This window comes from Dromiciops gliroides, chromosome 5 (genome assembly GCF_019393635.1).
Source record: "Dromiciops gliroides isolate mDroGli1 chromosome 5, mDroGli1.pri, whole genome shotgun sequence".
Classification (NCBI taxonomy): domain Eukaryota; kingdom Metazoa; phylum Chordata; class Mammalia; order Microbiotheria; family Microbiotheriidae; genus Dromiciops; species Dromiciops gliroides.
This window is the reverse complement of record NC_057865.1, coordinates 302,546,207-302,565,732: the sequence shown is the minus strand read 5'-3', so window position 1 is coordinate 302,565,732 and position 19,526 is coordinate 302,546,207. Positions and strand designations below refer to the sequence as shown.

At 41.1% G+C, this 19,526-nt stretch overlaps 1 protein-coding gene across 1 annotated transcript in view; it reads left to right on the top strand.

Moving 5' to 3' along the window:
- ARHGAP8 (Rho GTPase activating protein 8) overlaps positions 1 to 654 on the top strand; it is a 29,077-nt gene extending 28,423 nt beyond the window's left edge. The window contains exon 12 of the mRNA XM_043965112.1: positions 457 to 654. Coding sequence (XP_043821047.1) covers positions 457 to 654 — 198 coding nt within the window. The remainder of the gene's footprint in view (positions 1 to 456) is intronic.
- Positions 655 to 19,526: the final 18,872 nt, after the last annotated feature.

Below are 19,526 nucleotides of genomic sequence, written 5' to 3'. Positions count from 1 at the left end.
GCTGTGTCATGCCAAGAATAAGTAAAAGAGTGTCTGCCCTTACTGAGCTTCCATTCTCATGAGAGATGGGTTGGCTGGTGGGAGAATTAGTATCTCAGTGACTGAAAGGATACACTGCATGGACATCAAGGACCCTTAGAAGTCTGATGTGCGAGGCCCGTTGCTAGGACCTCGTCAAAGCAAAGTGATACAACCTAATTCAATCCATCTCCTGTCTTCAGGGAGCTTACAATCTAAAGTAGGGGCGGAAGACAACAGACTAGAACAAATTTGCTAAAGGGAAATGACTTTGAATTGAAAAGTGAAGTAACAAATAGGCACTGGATGAACTGAGGCAGGGTGGGCTTCTTGGCAGAAGTAGATTTTGACCAGGGTTTGGAAGGGGATGAGTTTTCATGGGTGAAGGAAGCCTGCACCTTTGGGGTGCACAGTGATCTCATCTGTGCTCTTTCCCAGGTATCCCAGGAGTGTATCTTTAACAAAATGACAGGCTCCAACCTGGCCTGCATCTTTGGGCTGAACTTAATCTGGCCATCCAATGGAGCCTCGTCCCTCAACGCCCTGGTGCCTCTTAACTTGTTCACAGAACTGATGATTGATTTCTATGAGAACATCTTCAGCTCTAGGGTGTTGCCTTGTGGGACCTCACCATAGACTACATAAGGAAACACTTGGACTCAGTGGTCTCTAAGTTCCCTTATAGCTCCACTATTATGGTCTGACATTCTATGTTCTTGGTCTTGTGTTCTCTCTTCTAAGGCCCTCTCAGATCTGACATTCCATGTTCTAGGGCCTCACTCAATGTTAACATTCTGTGTTTTTGTGTTTGATGTTTTAACATTCTTCCCATCTCTGATGTTACATGCATCATCATGCATGTAACATCATGTCCTTTTTCAGGTGAAATGCCATCTGAACTTTCTTGAAGGAGGTGGATTATCCCATGCAAAGCTCTGGTTTTTGCTCTATTCACATCCCATTCATACCTCAAGACCAGTTATGTTAGAAAATAGATATTTGAAAGTTGGGGCACATTTCCAACCCTTAGATATGCTACTGTGCTCATTTCCCCTTTGGATGAACTGTATGAATCATATCAGCTTTCTGTCTGTTTGAAAAGACAACCAACAAAGGTATTAAATGTCTTGAGGATTTAGCCTGTGTTCTCTGGGTGAATTTTCATATTTAATTTCCAGAGAAGTCTCATGGCTACCTTGGCAGCTGTCTTGTGCTTAGCATCTGCAGTGACTTCAGTGAAGGATAGATATAGAAAGACAGATTCAAGACTTGCTAGAGACTTGTATGCATGCAATTGACTTCCCCCCTAACCCTCAGCTTCTTCCTCTACAAAATGTAGTCAGGAATGCCCACCTTCCCCATCTTCTCATTCCATTGAAAAGTTATGAAGACCAAGTAACTGAACAGATGTTGAACGCTTTATGACCCTAACACTTACTTTGGACTTGGGTCATTGTTGTTTCCTTGGGACATAGCACAGTATCCTAGAATGAACTCATGACTGGGAGGCCAGGAGATCTGGCTTCAAGTCCCGACTTTGCCACTAATCACTAGGCAAGTGACCTTGGGCAAGTCCCTTCCCTCCTTTACAATAAGACATTTGGACAAGGTGATCAGAAAAGGTTCATGTAGCTCTGAACTTCTGGGTTCTATCTTCTCTGCTATTTGCTATGGGGCAATAATACTAATTACTGACATTCACATAACACTTTAAAGTTTGAGCAGCACTTTCTGTGCAGTGTTTCCTTTCCACAGTGTCTGGAACACAGTAGGTGCTTAATAATCACTCATTAATTGGCTGATCATTGGTTGAAAATCTTGGTGAGGTAAATACCAGGAGTATTATTACCCCTATTTTACAGAGGAAGAGACTAAGGTTTAGAGAAGTTCAGTGATTTGGCCATTTGTCATGCAGCTAATAAGTGCTGGAGGTGGAATCCCACCTGAATTAACTGCAGTGCTCAGTCTGTTTTTCTGAGCTACCATCCAAGTCACTTAGACAATTCTATGAGTCAGAGGTCAGAAAAGAGAGCATTTCAGGCATGGGAACTAGCTATTGCAAAGGCATGGCTTCAAGAAGAAGGAAATTGAGTTAAAAACCCAGCATAATGCCCTTTGACTCAGCAATAGCACTACTAGGTCTATATTCCAAAGAATTCAAAGAAAAGGGGAAAGGAGCTACATGTACAAAAATATTTGTAGCAGTTCTTTTTGTGGTGGCAAAGAATTGGAAACTAAGGGGATGTCCATCAACTAGGGAATGGCTAAAAAAGTTGTAATATTGTAGTATTGTAGATTGTGGTGGTGTAAGAAATGCCAAGCAGGATGGTTTCAGACAAACCTGGGCAGACTAATATGAACTAATACAAAGTGAAGTGAGCAGAACCAGGAGATCATTGTACACAGTAATAGCAATACTGTATGATGATCAGTTGTGAACAACAGCAATACAAGAATCCAAGACAATTCCAAAGGACCCATGATGAAAAATGCTCTCCACCTCCAGAGAGAGAACTAATGAGCTCTGAATGCAGATTGAAGCAGACTTTTAAAAACTTCTTATTTTTCTTGCTGTTTTTTTTTTCCAACAAGGTAAATGAAGGATTATGTTTTGAGTGGGTTCACACGTATGATCAATATATTGCTTGCCTTCTCGAAGGATGGGGAAGGGACAGGCAGTAGAGAAAGAATCTAAAACTAATTTGTTTTTAAAAATGGTAAAAATAATTTAAAAGAAAACTAGCACAGAAGTCAACAGTAGAAGGATGAATACTAAACTTCAAAGACATTTTGAAGTTCTTATCAAATATTACAAGATCCAGAAACAGCCAATACCTAGTGAACCATAGTCTCTTAATGAAGCTCAAAAATGCACAGAAAGGGGGGCAGCTAGGTGGCACAGTGGATAGAGCACTGGCCCTGGAGTCAGGAGTACCTGGGTTCAAATCCGGCCTCAGACACTTAACACTTACTAGCTGTGTGACCCTGGGCAAGTCACTTAACCCCAATTGCCTCACTAAAAAAAAAAAATGCACAGAAAGACCATGGAAATGTCCCCAGGAATTCAAAGGAGAAATAAAACCCATGAGTGAAGAAGTTAGGAATTAATCCATGTTATAGCTTTGAAAAAACTCAATGAGCAAATTAGAGGGGGAAAATGAATCCACTGTGATGATTAAGAAGTTGAGAGATACAGTTTCTAGATTATTTAATTTTATTAATAATGCCAGCAGGTTGTTAATAAAAGGATGATCATTTGGCTGTCTCAGTCCAAAAACAAACGTGGTAAGCTGACTCACAATTTATATATTCTTGAAAAACAGTATGTGGTCAATGGGGCCAAGAACTGACCCCAGCACAGAAAAAATATCTCCAGCCTTGGGCTATCAATTCAGAGAATGTCTTCCCTCTTCAATTGGGGGGTGGGGGGGATGGCAAGTGACAGCCTCCCTGGATAATTACCACCCCCTGCCCCCCAAACAGAGAAGCCTTTGGTATCTAGACAAAAGGATCTTTCTCCACCCAAGCTTGAGCAGACCACAATGAGCTTTCCTACCCTAGATTAAATTTCTTGCATGTTTAGGTGGGGTCTGACCAAGATGAAGAGTTAATGGGATCTTATGATCAAGGAAAAACTGGGCTTTTTAAAATTCAGGATTTAGGGAGAAGAGAGGAGTTCTGAATCTCCCCAAGATATTACTTTTTTTTTTTTTTTGGCGGGGCAATGGGGGTTAAGTGACTTGCCCAGGGTCACACAGCTAGTAAGTGTCAAGTGTCTGAGGCCGGATTTGAACCCAGGTACTCCTGAATCCAGGGCCGGTGCTTTATCCATTGCACCACCTAGCCGCCCCCCAAGATATTACTTATTAATGCTATTTTTTTACATTCTCCCCTTTGATTCTTGAGAGGTGTGGCCTCAATCACTAACTCATACTACAAACACTTCCTAAAGGATTTCTAACATGGGACTTGGGAGACAATGTGAGGCGGGAAAAGGGAAAGATGGACTGTGCTTTGACAGAATCAGAGGGGGCAATCCACTTTACAGATGTGTGTGTGTGTGGGGGGGGGAAGAGTAAACAACAAAATAAAATTCATAGATGTGTCTCCTGTTCCTCTGGAAACATCTGATACAGTCCTATGGTTCTGGTGTGGTCTCAGAGCTGCTCTCCAGCTCAGCTCACTTGTGGAGGTTCTCTTCCTCTGTTAAAATATTTCCTAGAAAATTGCTCTTAACGCAAATTTAAATTGACCTTGCCAATAACCAGGTCAGATAATGAAAGTTAGCTCAAACTTTATGTCTCTATTAGAAAATGAAATTTGAAAAAAAAAAAAAGAATGAAATTTGGAACTTTTTAGACCAGGGAATTTACAATTTTAGGCTGTCCAATGGTTATGTTTATGTGTATGTATATGTGTGTGTATATGTATGTTTGTATATATGAAACTCAGACACAAACAAAAAACTAGAACCCAATTTTTAAAAATAAACGTTTTTATTTAAAGTTTTGAGTCCCAAATTTTGTCTCTTTTTGCTTTCCTCCCCTTCTCTCTCCCTGAGGTGGTAAGCAATCAAAATAGGTTATACATGTCTAATTATGTAAAACATTACCATATTAATAATTTTGTATAAGAAAACTTGAATAGAAGAAAAATGAAAGAAAGTGAAAAATAGCATGCTTCAGTCTGTGTTCAATTAATACCAGTTATTTCTTTGGGGGTGGATAGTAAGCTTCATCAGTAGTCCTTTGGGATTGTTTTGGATCATTGTATTGCTGAAAATAGTTAAATCATTCAAAGTTCTTCATCAAACAATATTGTTGTCACTGCACAACATTTTCCTGGTTCTGCTCATTTCACTATACATCAGTTCATACAAGTCTTTCCAGGCCTTTCTGAAATCATCTGCTTGCCATTTCTTATAGCACAATAATATTTCGTCACCATCATATACCACAGCTTGTTTAGCCATTCCCCAATGGATGGGCATTCCTTTGATTTCCAATTCTTAGCTACCAAAAAAGAGCTGCTATAAATATTTTTGTACAAATAGATCTCTCTCTCTCTCTTTCTCTCTCTCTTTCCTCTCGGATGTCTTTGGGATATAAACCTAGCTGTGGTATTGCTGGATCAAAGGGTATGGACAGTTTTATAGCCCTTTGGTCATAGTTCCAAATTGCTCTCCAGAATGGTTGGATCCATCCACAACTCCACCAACAGTGGATTAGTTAGAACCCAATTTTTAAACTTGGCATCATTCATACCCCTATTTGTTTTTGTTTTTGTTTTAGTGAGGCAATTGGGGTTAAGTGACTTGCCCAGGGTCACACAGCTAGTAAGTATTAAGTGTCTGAGGCCAGATTTGAACTCAGGTACTCCTGACTCCAGGGCCAGTGCTCTATCCACTGCGCCACCTAGCTGCCCCCATTCCCCTATTTGGATGATAAGATTCCTGTAAGGAATCTCAGAACATTTTTTATAAGAAGATGGACTTTAATACAAAAATGAATTCATTTAAAAGTTGCCAGATTAACTTCAGTTGTGACAAAAGGTTACATGATGGGATACATAAATACATTGAGTAACCAATTTTAAAACAGTGCATATCAAGAAAGTTATTTATAATAAAAACATTTTCAACTTCTAGCCCAGATCAAACCAATCACCCCTAACCAAAGTGGATGTCTCTTTAGGACATTTACAAGATAGATTACTACTTTTGCCAATATTCCATTCCTTAACATAGAACAGAGACAGTTATGATGCTATCTTCACTGAAAACAGAATCAAATCCTCATTTCACAAACCTTTGCATCATTTGCCATATAAAAGTATATATGTATATGCACACACACATATATATGTAATGTATAATTTGTCATACCATTATGAGAAATTAAGGGACCTTGACATATACAGGAACAGAAAGTTGAGAACAGATGTCAAAGCAAAATAATTAGTTGTTTGGAATATAGAAAGGACTAAAATAAATCTTATACCTACATCTTACCATAGTAACTCAGATGTGCTCCAGTATTAGCCTATAAGATAAGGATTTAATATTGTGTTCATACTAATCATCTAACATGATTATAGGAATTTGCCATAAAAGAATAATGGGGATGTTACAATGAGGGAATAATGCTTCCCTAACTTCATACCAATTCCAGGCAAAAGTTATATAGTTGAGGGGGCAACTAGGTGGCTCAGTGGATAAAGCACTGGCCCTTGATTCAGGAGGACCTGAGTTCAAATCTGACCTCAGACACTTGATACTAGCTGTATGATCTTGGGCAAGTCACTTAACCCTTATTGCCCCCCCCCCCCAAAAGTTATATAGATGGCCAACTGCATTGAGCCAGGCTTAAAATCAGCCAAGTTCAATATTGTTCTATTCCTTGTGCTATGTTGGGGAAATTGAATCAGGAGAATCCTACTTCAGCCCATGCTGATTGTCATTCTCTCAACCTTTCCCATGAGAACTCCAACTGTATTTTATGCATGTAAAAGCCCATAGAGTTGCTGGCATTGTGGTCCATTGGCTCAGCAGCATTCCTTGATATTCATACCTGGAATCATACTCAGAATATTATCAGTTAACTGTCCCATGAGGTCTTTTTTGTTTGTTTGTTTGGTGGTTTTTTTGTGTGTGGGGTGATGGGGGTTAAGTGACTTGCCCAGGGTCACACAGCTAGTAAGTGTCAAGTGTCTGAGGCTGGATTTGAACTCAGATCCTCCTGAATCCAGGGCCTGTGCTTTATCCGCTGCACCACCTAGCTGCCCCCCCCCATGAGGTCTTAAATAGCAAGTTCCAATAACCAGTGATTCAGGTGGATTCAGCTTTTAAAGATCACATATCCTGGGGGCAGCTAGGTGGTGGTGCAGTGGATAGAGCACTGGCCCTGGAGTCAGGAGTACCTGAGTTCAAATCCGGCCTCAGACACTTAACACTTACTAGCTGTGTGACCCTGGGCAAATCCCCATTGCCTCTCAAAAAAAAAGAAAAAAAAAGATCACATATCCTAAATAATTATTGACTGTACTCTTACACTGGTAGCAGTAAGAGATTATTTCAGAAAAATCACAACTTGATACAAGTAGTACTCATGGTAAGTGGATGCTTTTTATCCCTAAATTCAACACTATATGAATGATTTTGCTTTAAAATGCTTAATACCAAACAACCAAAGACTTGGGATGGGATGCGTAAATATAATAATCCCAAATTGTACAGAAATTAGATGATGTTTCATATAATAGTATATAGTAAAACATGTTCAATTATTGACCTTGTCCAAATGGACATAGACTACTGCTCTCAGAATCCTTCTAAACAATGGGAACATTTTAAAGGTGACCCTTAAGCAGTTTGCATGCACAAACATGTTCTAATTCCATATTAAATAATAAACATAAGTAAAATCATATTTCCCATGAAGGTGATACAAGATAGCTTATAAGTTACTACTTTTCATAACATAACTGACTACTGAAATCCCATTCCTTAAAATAAAAGAGGTTCCTGACTTTAACCTCACAACTTAATGGATTTACGTCTTTGTTTCACAAGCTTGTTTACCTTTGTATAATTATACTCATATCATTCTGAAAGAATGAGATACTTTGGGAATTGAATTTAACACATAACAATTTCAAATGCTAATTTAACTCTTGCTTAGGTCATGAAATGACAACAAATTCGGATCAAAACAGCAAGATCTTTCCCACTTACCACTTATTACAATGATTTAGAAACTTTAGTATTAATCTAATATGTAATAGAGTCAGTATTGCAATAGCAAACTTCCACTTTGTCTACCTTGATAATATACATTTGCTATGGGAGCTATAAGCAGGGACATAGTTATGTCAACATCAAAACTGGTCCTCAAGCCTATACCACTATAAGTATCCTAGCATTTGGAAGCAGGTGGACAGATTTCTTGTATAGGAAAATGAATTAAGAAGAGTACAACTTTAGTCTTCTCAAGATAACCTCCCTATCTTATTTCCAGGGACAGTAGCCTTAGTGGTAAATTGGCAAACATATGTAGCTTCCATTGAACTGCTGGTTGCTGGTCTTTCTCTAAAAGCACCCATTCAAGGCTGGTTCAAAGACACAACAAACCTAAGAATGAAACTCAAAAAGAATTTTCAGAGTCCCAGAAAAGGTTCTCCCTCAGACAATAAAGTCTCACTACTCACAGTAGGTTTGGACGTAATTGTTATCAACATCCAATTATTGCAATAGATTAGCTTACACATAAAATATTGGAGGCCTTCTAAAAATTACACAAAAAATCTTTTACTTAAAAATACACACAAAGTTTTTTTTCCAAAAGATTTTTGTACTTAAACATTCCTTCATAAGAGTATTTCTCTTTCTCAAAAAAACAAAAATTGCTTATAATTTATCCTGATTTTAAGAGGGATAACCACAGAACTTTGATGAAATAAGTTAATTTAATTGGAAACTTCTTAAATGACAGATATCTCTTATTCAATCTTAAAGCAAAAATAAATCTTTAAAATTGGAATTTGTCAAGATTAAGTTGGTGTAAAATGTCTTTAAGTATCATTAAAGATTCCAAAGTACTATGACAAAATAAATTCCTAATTACTACAAAATTCCTAGTTTCCATCCCTCTCTCATCAAAAAGTCTTTATGATGGGGAGGAAATTCAGTTTTTCTAAGCCCCAAAAGAAAAATACCCAATTAAATTAGCCTTTTCACAATAACAAAGTTCACCAGGCCTTTAAAATTTTACTCAATATCTTCTTTTTCCCTTTCTATTTAAATATATCACTAGAATGCAAGAAAAATAATTACACATCCGGGAATCCCCCATAGTGAATATGTGATAGTTCACTTAAACACCTAGAAAACAGAGACCTCCAAATTGACATATATACATATATCCTTCTCTAAAGGTACTCACCCTTTAAAGCAAAAGTAATCTTTAAGAGTGGAGTTTAAGACTAAGTTGTTTCAGGATGTATATAACCTCCTTAAGTGATAGACAAATAACCTTACATGAAACTCACTCTACATTATAAGTAGACTTGAATATTTCACTCCCATTTCATGCAAGAATTCTCATTTTGTATCCCATTCTACCACACATAAAAATTCTTGTACAAAGTTAATAAGAATTTATGAGTAGATGGTCCTCAGAATCCTTGTAGTTTTACAAAGGAAATTTTACAAGGTATTTTATTTGTACAATTGTGAGTTTTCTCTTTTAAAATACCTATGTAAACAGTTGATTAAAACAAATTAACAATCTCATAATTTTTTTCAATCTCATTATTTTCATAAGTAACAGCCAAATCATTTTAGGTGAACTTCCTTTTAAATACAGGCAAAACTTGGAAATTTATGAGTTCTTAATTACGGTATTTCGGGGGCAGCTAGGTGGCACAGTGGATAAAGCACCTGCCCTGGATTCAGGAGGACCTGAGTTCAAATCCAGCCTCAGACACGTGACACTAGCTGTGTGACCCTGGGCAAGTCACTTAACCCTAACTGCCCTGCAAAAAAAAAAAAAGTAAATATATATATAAAATTACAGTACTTCATTTGTCCCCAAACCTTCTCTATCTTGCATATTTCCCCCTCAAGCTTTTATTTCTCTTTCCTAATCTTTCAAACCCATTCATTGGACTACCCTGCTTTCCTTTACATTTCAACCATATCCCAGAATGCACATACTGTTGTTGTCTTACTAAAGACTTACATGTCTTACTAAAGCCCCTATTTTCCCAAGTTATGGAACTAATTTCAACCCAGGGGATTCTCTTCATTAATCTACATATCACAAAATTCAGGTGTTCTCTGGAAAATCAAGAAACTCTAAATCTCTTATTCTCCCCAAAGGAGATAGAAACTATCCCAATATAGGAAGAAGTTTGTGGGGGCAAATCCTTGAAAGAAATCCATTATGATGTTTTTAGTGATTAAAAACATTTTTAGGATTAGTGGCTTATATTCCTGCTGAAATGCAAAAGTGGGGTTCTGGCTACTCCAAAACACTTTTAAAATTACAAAGGATTGCCTACTTAACATTTTTCCAAATTAGAAATCACACTCACTCTCCTTTTTGTCCTCCTGCTCTTCCCCTTTTAGAATCTGGAGAAAGATAACACTTAATAATTTATAGATAAAGAGAGCTGTGTTTCTTTCACACCCTTCACTGTCATTTCTTATTTTTTAAAAACCCAGCTTTTACAATGTTAATATACATTTTAAACAAATCACTGAAATCATAAAGTGGTTACATTTAAGGCTATGATAGTAAAGTCCTGATCAAAGTACCTTACAAGGCAAAACACTTATTTTTGCAGTTTTAAACACATTGCCCTGGTGTCAGATATGGGGGGGTGGGGCAATGCCAGTTGTCTATATTTAATTCACACATAATCTACCAATTTTAGCTTTGGGATTAATTAAACCTCAATTCATCTAACTTTGGAGTGACAAAACCTCTCTTCGTTTTCCCTCATCAGCCCTTGTTATCTTCAGGCTGCTCAGTCTAGATCTTTTTAGTATAAAGCTGCTTCTGGGACTTCAGCCAGAGAAAAAGACCTTGGTGTTTTTACTCAGAAAGAAATATTCCTTTTCTGATTCCACCTCCCAATTTAACCCCTGGGAAGTTCTCATCCTGCTTTTTCAAATCCCTTTCTTAAACTAATCTTAGACACCTCACACAGATAAACACAAAGACAGAGTCTTAGAGTGACCTGAAAAAATGAAAAGTTGAGATTAAAACTTTCTTTCCTTGCTTGAATATCTCACACACTTTATGTGCTTTAATATCTCACATGCTTTACTCAATCTTCACACAAATGAATGCAAAATGGAAAATAGTCTTAGTGACCCAGACAAGACAGACATGAACATAGTGTATTATCACAATTACTTTAGTTTCATTATTGAGTCCTGTTTAAAAAAAAATGGAAAGCTTTATTTTCCTTTTTTCTTTGGGGGCAATTGGGGTTAAGTGACTTGCCCAGGGTCACACAGCTAGTAAGTATCAAGTGTTGGAGCCCGGATTTGAACTCAGGTCCTCCTGAATCCAGGGCCGGTGCTTTATCCACTGTGCCACCTAGCTGCCCCCTTTCTTTTACTTTAAAAAGCTCTCTTTAGCAGACTCACTTTACCTTACACTCCTCTGAACAGGGCTTTACACACTTCTGCCTCTCTCTCACACACAGCTCCTACCAGGACTCTAGGGCTCTTATACCTGAACTCTCCTACAAGAGAATTTAGACCAGGTTGATCTACAAGATTGGAATGACATAAATCTGTCTCATAGAGATCAAAGTCTCCCAGGAAGCCTCTCCAAAAATATTTTTGCACACAACATCAATCAATTTGTCTCTATTCCTGTCTTGAGGAGACCACTCCTTATTGTTAAGAGTGAAAATTCACAAAGACTGTAGTTCAAATGGTTAGAACAAATATATAGACACACAGATGCTTACCCAGAAATGAATGGAGGTTAGAATCAGAAGTTTTAGGTTGAGGAGAGTCAAAATCTCAAATTGGAGTTTCTCAAGAAAGGGCCTCTCTCTAGGTGAAGAAATCTCACCATGAGAAATAGAAAGGAGAGAGATTGTTTTCCTGGGAGACCCTAAGCCAGATATGTCTCTAGCTTCTAAAGGCCCTACATCTGGTCTTCATAACTGTGATGATTAAAAAGTTGAGAGACACAGTTTCTGGGTAATTTAATAATTTTATTAATAACACTGGCAGGTTATTAATAAAAGAACGGTTATTTGGATGTCTCCATCAGACCAAAGACAATAATGGCAGGCAGACTCACAGTTTATATATTCTTGAAAACCAGTATGTGGTCAATGGGGCCAAGAATTGACCCCATACAAAGAGAGATCATCTTCAGCCATGGGCTATCAATTCAATGAATGTCTTCCCTCTTCAGTGGGGGGAGGGGTAATGACACTCCCCCCAAGAAGAAGCTATCTAGACAAAAGGTCTCCACCCAAGCTTAAGTATAACATAAGGAGCACAATGAGCTTTCCTACCATAGATTAAGCTCCTAATGTTTGGGTGGGGTCTGACCAAGATGAAGAGAGTTAATGCAATCTTATTATCAAGGAGAAACTAGACTTTTAAAAAGTCATGACTTGGAGGGGCTCTGAATCTCCCCAAGATATTGCTTATTAATAATCCTTTTCTACACCACAAGGAAGAGTTGAGGGGGAAAAAGAAGAAAAGATGAACAAATTTGAAAAACTGAACTGGATGCAATCTGTCTGAAAGGAAGCAGGAGGAGTCAATTCCAAGCATTCCAGTTCTCTCTATAAGCTAAAATTCCTAACCTTGAGAACAGGGTATGTAGGGACAGCTTATGCATTGCAAGTCTTCCAGAAGAATGTGAAATTAAAGAAAAAAAAAAACACCACCTGAGTGCCCTAACTCAGGAATAATATGAGAAAACTTCCCAAAACTTCTGTCTGAACACAGAAAACAAAGCATCAGTTGAAAGAATCCATAGATTGCCTCCAGGAGGGGAAAAGATGCTTCAAACTCCAAGACATGGAGTTTTTAAATTGAATGATTCTTCTAGTGATGAACAAATTCTGTAAGCAGTGAGGGAAAAGACCTTCAAGTTTAAAGAAAAGGAAATTCGGGGCAGCTAGGTGGCGCAGTGGATAGAGCACCGGCCCTGGATTCAGGAGTACCTGAGTTCAAATCCAGCCTCAGACACTTGACACTTACTAGCTGTGTGACCCTGGGCAAGTCACTTAACCCCAATTGCCTCACTAAAAAAAAAAAAAAAAAAAAAGGAAATTCAAATAAGACAAGATGATTCCAGCAGTTTGTACATACTTGTTTGTTTCTCCCATTAGATTGTAAGATCCTTGAAGGCAAGAACTGCTTTTGTATCTCCAGAGCTTAGCACATTCCTGACACGTAGTAGGTACTTAATAAATGTTTATTAATTGACCGATGACACCGCACCCACACAAAACCTCAAAAGGGAATGAATGGCAAAAGAGCTCAGGCTGCCACCCAAATGACTTCCCCTGAAATCCTGAGCCTAGCCACCAATGGGAAAAAATGGCCATTCATGGGAGACAGGGTTGAACTTGGGGAGGCAGGTGCTATGTCGAGAGTGCACCAAGTGCCCAGGATTGAGGTAGAAGCTCCCCAAATTCACTTCCAAGTGTGACAGGCTGATGAATGGAGGAGTCTAAATCTCTTCTACTGTGAGACAGTGGCTTGGGACTTAGCTCCTCACTGACACTGCCTGGTTTCTGGCAAATCCTGGCATGGATTTCAACTCCAGAACAGAAGTTGGCTTGCTCTCCTGAAGTTTGGAAGCTCACAAGATTGTAGTCATAGACAGTCTCCAGAAAAAGACAGGAAATAACAGATGAGAGAGGGAGGAGAGGGAGAGGGAGAAAAGGAGGGGAGGGAAGAGAGAAGAGAGACAGAGGAAGAAGTGAGGGATAGGCTAGAAACACATGGTGGTGTGTGTGGGGGTAATCAATCAGTGGGATCATGTGCGCATAGGCCACTAGATGGCCCCCTTTGGGATGTAAAGACTTGAGCATCTCTTCCCAGATTGGGTTCAGTTCTTGCCTCCTCACTTGAAGACAGCCTGGTTGGATTTCAGCCTAATGATTTAAATTATCTTTCCTTTAACTGTTTTCCAGGTGTAGTATTTTTGATAGCAGGTACCTCATGTTTTCTTCTGGTTTTTTTTTTCATTCTTTTGATTTTATTCTCTTTCCTGCTGCCTCGTGGAGTCTTTTATTTCTCTTTGATTTATCCAAGTTTTGGGGGAATCTGTTGTTCACATAAAGTTTTAGCATTTTTCTCTTCTAAATCATTGATTTAGTTTTAATTTTATTTCTTACTTTAGTCCTTTAAGGGATTCGTGTAGTTGTGGGAAATGCATTATTTCCTTTGAGTCTTTTCATGTAGTTCTGGGGTCATTCTTGCTCTCTAAGCTGTATTTTGGGGACCTTCTGGATATATTAGAATTCTCTGTAGTGATGAATCAGCATCTTCCAATGTTTGCTTCTCTCTGCTGCCATGGCTCTTGACTTGGGGCTTTGTAATAGGGCCAGGTTCTGGCCTATGCTGTGCTATGGAAGCCTGTCCTGTTTGGATTCAACCTGAGTCATGTCCATTTCTCATCTGACCTCCACTGGCCAAGGTATCACTATGCTGGAAGACTTGGTTTAAGTTTAAGACCTCCCTGAACCTTTGAGTTCCAAAACATTGGCTCAGGGCCTTGGATAGTGTTTCAAGAGAGAGCTCTAAGACTTTTGGTTTCCTGGGATCAGGTTGGCCAAGACAAGTTCTGCCACCATTGATCCTAATCACTTCTAAGGTCCTTGCTATAGGTTTCTCCCCATCCTGGCACTTTTTGGGGGAAGACCTCCACTCCTGCCGCCTCTCAAGACAGATACACCAAGACTACATGTTTTTCTAGCCCAATCTCTGGTCATCCTGGAAGGCTTCTTTCTGCCTCGTTACCTGAGTATAGGCACCTTCTTTGCTGCTGTTCTTCCTTTCCTATAGCCCAGGGATTCTTAAACTTTTTCCCCTCGTGACTCTTTTTTGCCCCAGAACATTTTTATATAACCCCAGGTATATAGGTATATAAAATAGGTATACATAACCTTTTTTTTTTTTTTTGGTGAGGCAATTGGGGTTAAGTGACTTGCCCAGGGCCACACAGCTAGTAAGTGTTAAGTGTCTGAGGCCAGATTTGAACTCAGGTCCTCCTGAATCCAGGGCCAATGCTTTATCCACTGCACCACCTAGCTGCCCCTATGCATAACCTTTTAATGTTGCCAAATTTTTTGTGACCCGTACATTCAGTCAAATGACCTCATATGGAGTTGTGACCCACAGTTTAAAAAGCTATGCTGTAGCCCATGTTCTCTGGCTGATATTTCTGTGAGTTTCTGGGGTAGATGAGGTCACGGTCATCTTGATAGCTGTCTTCCCAAGCATCTTTTCACTGACATGCCTTCAGGCTCCAAAACTCTTTGATTCTCAGAATCCATTAAAAACAGAAGACAGCCCTGTCCATGTCCTGTCATCTAGTACACCCCCACCCCCACCCCTAGCACTCATGAAGGAGGAAAGGCAGGCCAGAGGGAAAGGGACTTGCTGATGGCCACACAGCTAGGAAGCAGCAGAGCCAGGAATCAGTGCTGTGCCCTTGGTTCCAAAGCCCGTACTTCTTCCTGGTGGCTGGAGTGCTACACAGGGGCTCCAAGGAAGTCCCTCTGGCCTCCAGTGCTGGCCAGTCTCTGAGTAGCTGGCCCAGCTGATGCTCTCTGGAAACAAAGGGAGGGCTTCACGATCCCCTGCAAACACCCTTTGTTAGTTTAGGAAGCTGCAGCTTTCTCCCCTGACAGGAGGCATCTTGCTCTCCAGCAGCTCAGAACAAAAGTGGGACTGTTTCAGGGTTCAGTCTCGAGGAGGGGGAGGGAGGACAATGAATACTGTGGCTTTCCAAAGAGCCAGAAGCTGCCAATGGCAGAGTGAACAATGACATTCAGGCGAGGCTCATGAATTATGCAGGAGGGGCTGTGGGGAAATGCGGGTTCGGGGAAAATCTATGTTTTAAATTTGCCGACTCTGAGAAGTGTCCCTGAGATGTCCCCTACCGTTCCTTTGATCACCATCACTCCTCACAAACAATAATGGCAGAATGCTAGCGTTTGTGCTGGGTGCCCTGATGAACTCTTCCCTCTTATCAAAGAATAATTTTTGGATCATTTCCATGGCAAAAAGAAAGTGACTGTGGAGATAAACCCCTAGCAATGCACACACGTGCCCATGGCCACACACACATGTGTGTGTGCGCAAAGCAGCTTTCAGCTGAAAATAAGGAAACGCCATCCAGAAATAACATCGGCCCATCTGATTGGTGGAATGTACAGGGGAGGACTTGGAGGACTGGAAGGGGAGCTTGAAATGGAAACTACTGCTAAGATGAGGCCTGGGGTCCAGAGCCTGGACCCTGCATCCCTGAAGAAGGTCAACTCTCCCTCAGCTTCCTGGGTCTGGACCTCAGGTTGAAGCAAAGCCTCAAGGGACCCAATTCCACTAGAAATTTCAAATCAAGATATTGGAGTGGGTGGGAAATTGCTCTGTATAAGTCCCTTTGGTCCCTGGAAGAAGTGGACAACAATAGTTCTAGAATTCAGGGACATGGCATTTAACCATATTCCCAATCATGGTGAGATGCATGTGCAGGAGTTGATTTAAAATGAGAGATGTTCATCTTGCTCCTTCACATGGACTCCAGGGTCCAAGTTAGAGGGAACTGGAGAAACATCTACTCACAGAAGCACAAGAACATGGACCTAGATCTGGAGGTCTCCAGAGGTCAGAAGATCAGACTTAAAGACAGAATTGAAAGTCATTTACTCAGTCAGTCAAAGATTATTTATTAACCACCTACTGTGTGCCAGGCACTGGGAATACAAAGAGAGGCAAAAGGGGCAGCTAGATGGCACAGTGGTTAAAGCACCAGCCCTGGATTCAGGAGGACCTGAGTTCAAATCCGGCCTCAAACACTTGACATTTAACTAGCTGTGTGACCCTGGGCAAGTCACTTAACCCTCATTGCCCCACAACCCCCCCCCACACACACACACCAAAAACAAACAAACAAACAAAAAGAGACAAAAGACAGTCACTGCCTCCGAGGAGCTTCCAAGCTAATGTGAGAAACAAGAAGCCAACAAATACGTACCAACAAGCGATTGACAGGAAATTGGAGATAATCAACGGAAGGATGGTACTAAAATGAAGGGGGAGCAGTACTGGCTTCCTGGACAAGGTGGGAGTTTAGCTGGGACTTGAAGGAGGCCAGGAAGGGAGAAGAGGGGGGAGAGGGTTCCAGCCATGGAGAACACACCCCCTGAGGTGGGGGATGGAGTGTTCTGTGTGAGGAGCAGCCCTGGTGTCACCAGACCTCAAAGCATGGCGGGGTAAATAAGGTGTAGGAAAGGTAGGAGGGTGGGGGCTGGATTAGGAAGGACTTTGGAGGCCAAGCAGAGCATTTTATATGTGGCCCTAGAGATGATTGGGAGTCCCTGGAGTCTCCTGATAGGGAAGGCAAACAGTCGGACCTGTATGTGGCAGATGGACTGGTTCGTTGCCTATTCCCTAGCCTGAAATGCTCTGCTCTTCAGCGCCACCTCCTGGTTCCCCTGGATTCCTTCAAGCCTCAGCTAATGCCCCACCTTCTTCAAGAAGTCTTCTTCCTCAGTGCTCTTAACCTTAATTCCTTCCCTCTGATATCACCACTAGTTTATCCCATACAGATCTTGCTTGTACATAGTTATTGCATGTTGCTTTCCCCCGGTAGACTATAAGTCCCTGGGGAGCAGAGACTATTTGTTTGGTTTTTGCCTTTCTTTGTATCTGTAGCCCTTGGCATAGTGCCTGGCTCATAGTAAATGCTTAATAAATGCTAGTTGGTAGACTCTGCTTTAGGGATATTAATTTGACGACTGTTGAGTGTATAGAGATGAGTCAGAGAGACCCACCAACAGGTAATAAATAGTTCATGATAGTCTGGACATGAAATGATTAGGGCCTTTACCAGGCTGGCAGTGTCAGAGGAGAGGAGGGGGCATATGGCAGAGATGTCATGAAGGTGGAAAGGTCAGAACTTGGCAACTGATTGGATGAGAAGGGTGAGAGTGAGTGAGGAGACAGAGTGTCTGGGAGGACGGTGGTGCCCTCCCCAGGAATAGGGAAGGTAGTGTTAAGGGCTAAAATTCTTGCTAGTCTGTCTAAAATATCTAATGAGTGGTCGCCAATCAATTACAAGCTTTAGCAAGAGTTAGACTTTTAAGCATTTATTAAGGAGAATAAGAATTTGGTAAAGAGAGAAAGGCCTAGATTCCTATCTATTAAAGGGAGAGCACATTTCTAGCTCCCTTCTCCGCCAGCGTCCTCAGGAAAGAGACCCAGAGTCAGCGCCAGTCTCTTCCTTCCTCCTCCCACTAGTCTGCGTCACTTCCTCCCCGCCAAAGAAAAGACTCCTGGTCTTGCCCTCAAAGACCTTCGCTTCATGGGCAGAACTCTTCTACAGTAAGTATCCAGCAGGTGGCGTCATTCCAATCGTTACAGTAGGAAGAGAGTCAGCTTGGGAGAAAGGATAATGGGCTGTTGGATTTAAAATGTCTACAGGACTTCATGTCCAAAAGGCAGTTGGTTATGTGAGACTGGAGGTCAGAAGAGGGATTAGGGTGGGATCCATAGGTTTGAGCATCATTAGCAGAGGGATGGTAATTGAGGCTGATTGGAGCAAATGAAGCAATACAGAGGGAGAAAAGGACCCAGGACAGAGTCCTCTGTCATACCCACAGTTAGAAGGCACACTGTGGCTGAAGATCCAGTAAGGGAGACAGAAGGAGAAGTCACATAGGGAGGAGGAGAGCCAGGAGGGAGTAATGTCAAGAAAACTTAGAGAGAAGGTGAGCAACAGTGTCGATGGCTGCAAAGGTTAAGAGGATGGAGAGAAGGCCTTTGGATTTGGCAATTAGGAGAGCTAGTCAGGCCAGCCCCTTCATCTTACAGATGAAGAAACTGAGGCCCAGAGAAGTCACACATGGAACAAATCGCAGAGGAGACAATGGGGTCCATCTTCCCCAGAGGGGAAGAGCATTTCCAGAGTGAAAGCCTGGACAGAAGTAACCCAGCATGTCAGAGCTGGAAGGGCCCTTACAGGCCACCTACTCCAACATCCCTGTTATATAGATGGAGAAACCACCTCACTGAGAGTAATGATTGCCCAGGGTCCCAGAGTGAGCTTCTATTTGAGCCAGAATTAGCACTAAGACCATTCAGGCCCCTCTTTTTCTGGAGTCAGAAACTGTGATCAAGGGTGGCCCAGTGGATAGGGTGCCAGGCCTGGAGTCAGGAAAACCTGAGTTCAAATCCAGCCAGAGGCACAAGCCAAGTCACTTAGCCTCTGTCTGCCTCAGTTTCCTCAACTACCCACCTCTCAGGGTTGAGGATCAAATGAGATAATCATACCTGGCACATAGTAGGTGCTATATAAATGTTAGCTGTTAATATTATTGATTATTATCACTTAGGGCCTGGGGAGAGGGTTGGTTCTTCCTCACTGGAGGACTTCCTTCACAGGCTGAAGGAATGTCTGATCAGGGAGGGGATGGACAGAATGGCCCCTGAGTTCTCTTCCAGTTCTGAGGTTCTGAGCTTTTATGAGTAGGGATAGTATCAGGGAGTGCCAAGAATGCAGTGGTGGTTGACCTTGGCAATAAATCATGGTTGACCAGGCCCTTGGGGGACCTTTGTGCCTTTTATCTGAGACAACTTCCCAGTACAATCTGGTACCCAAGGTTCTCAGGGCAACCAGAGGAAAGCTCCAGGATCCTCAGAGCACCAGAGTCCCCAGCTAGTCCATCTTTCCTTTGCCCCATCCATTCCTCAGGTGAAAAGAGCTGACTGTAGCTGCTTGGGAGCCAGGCTC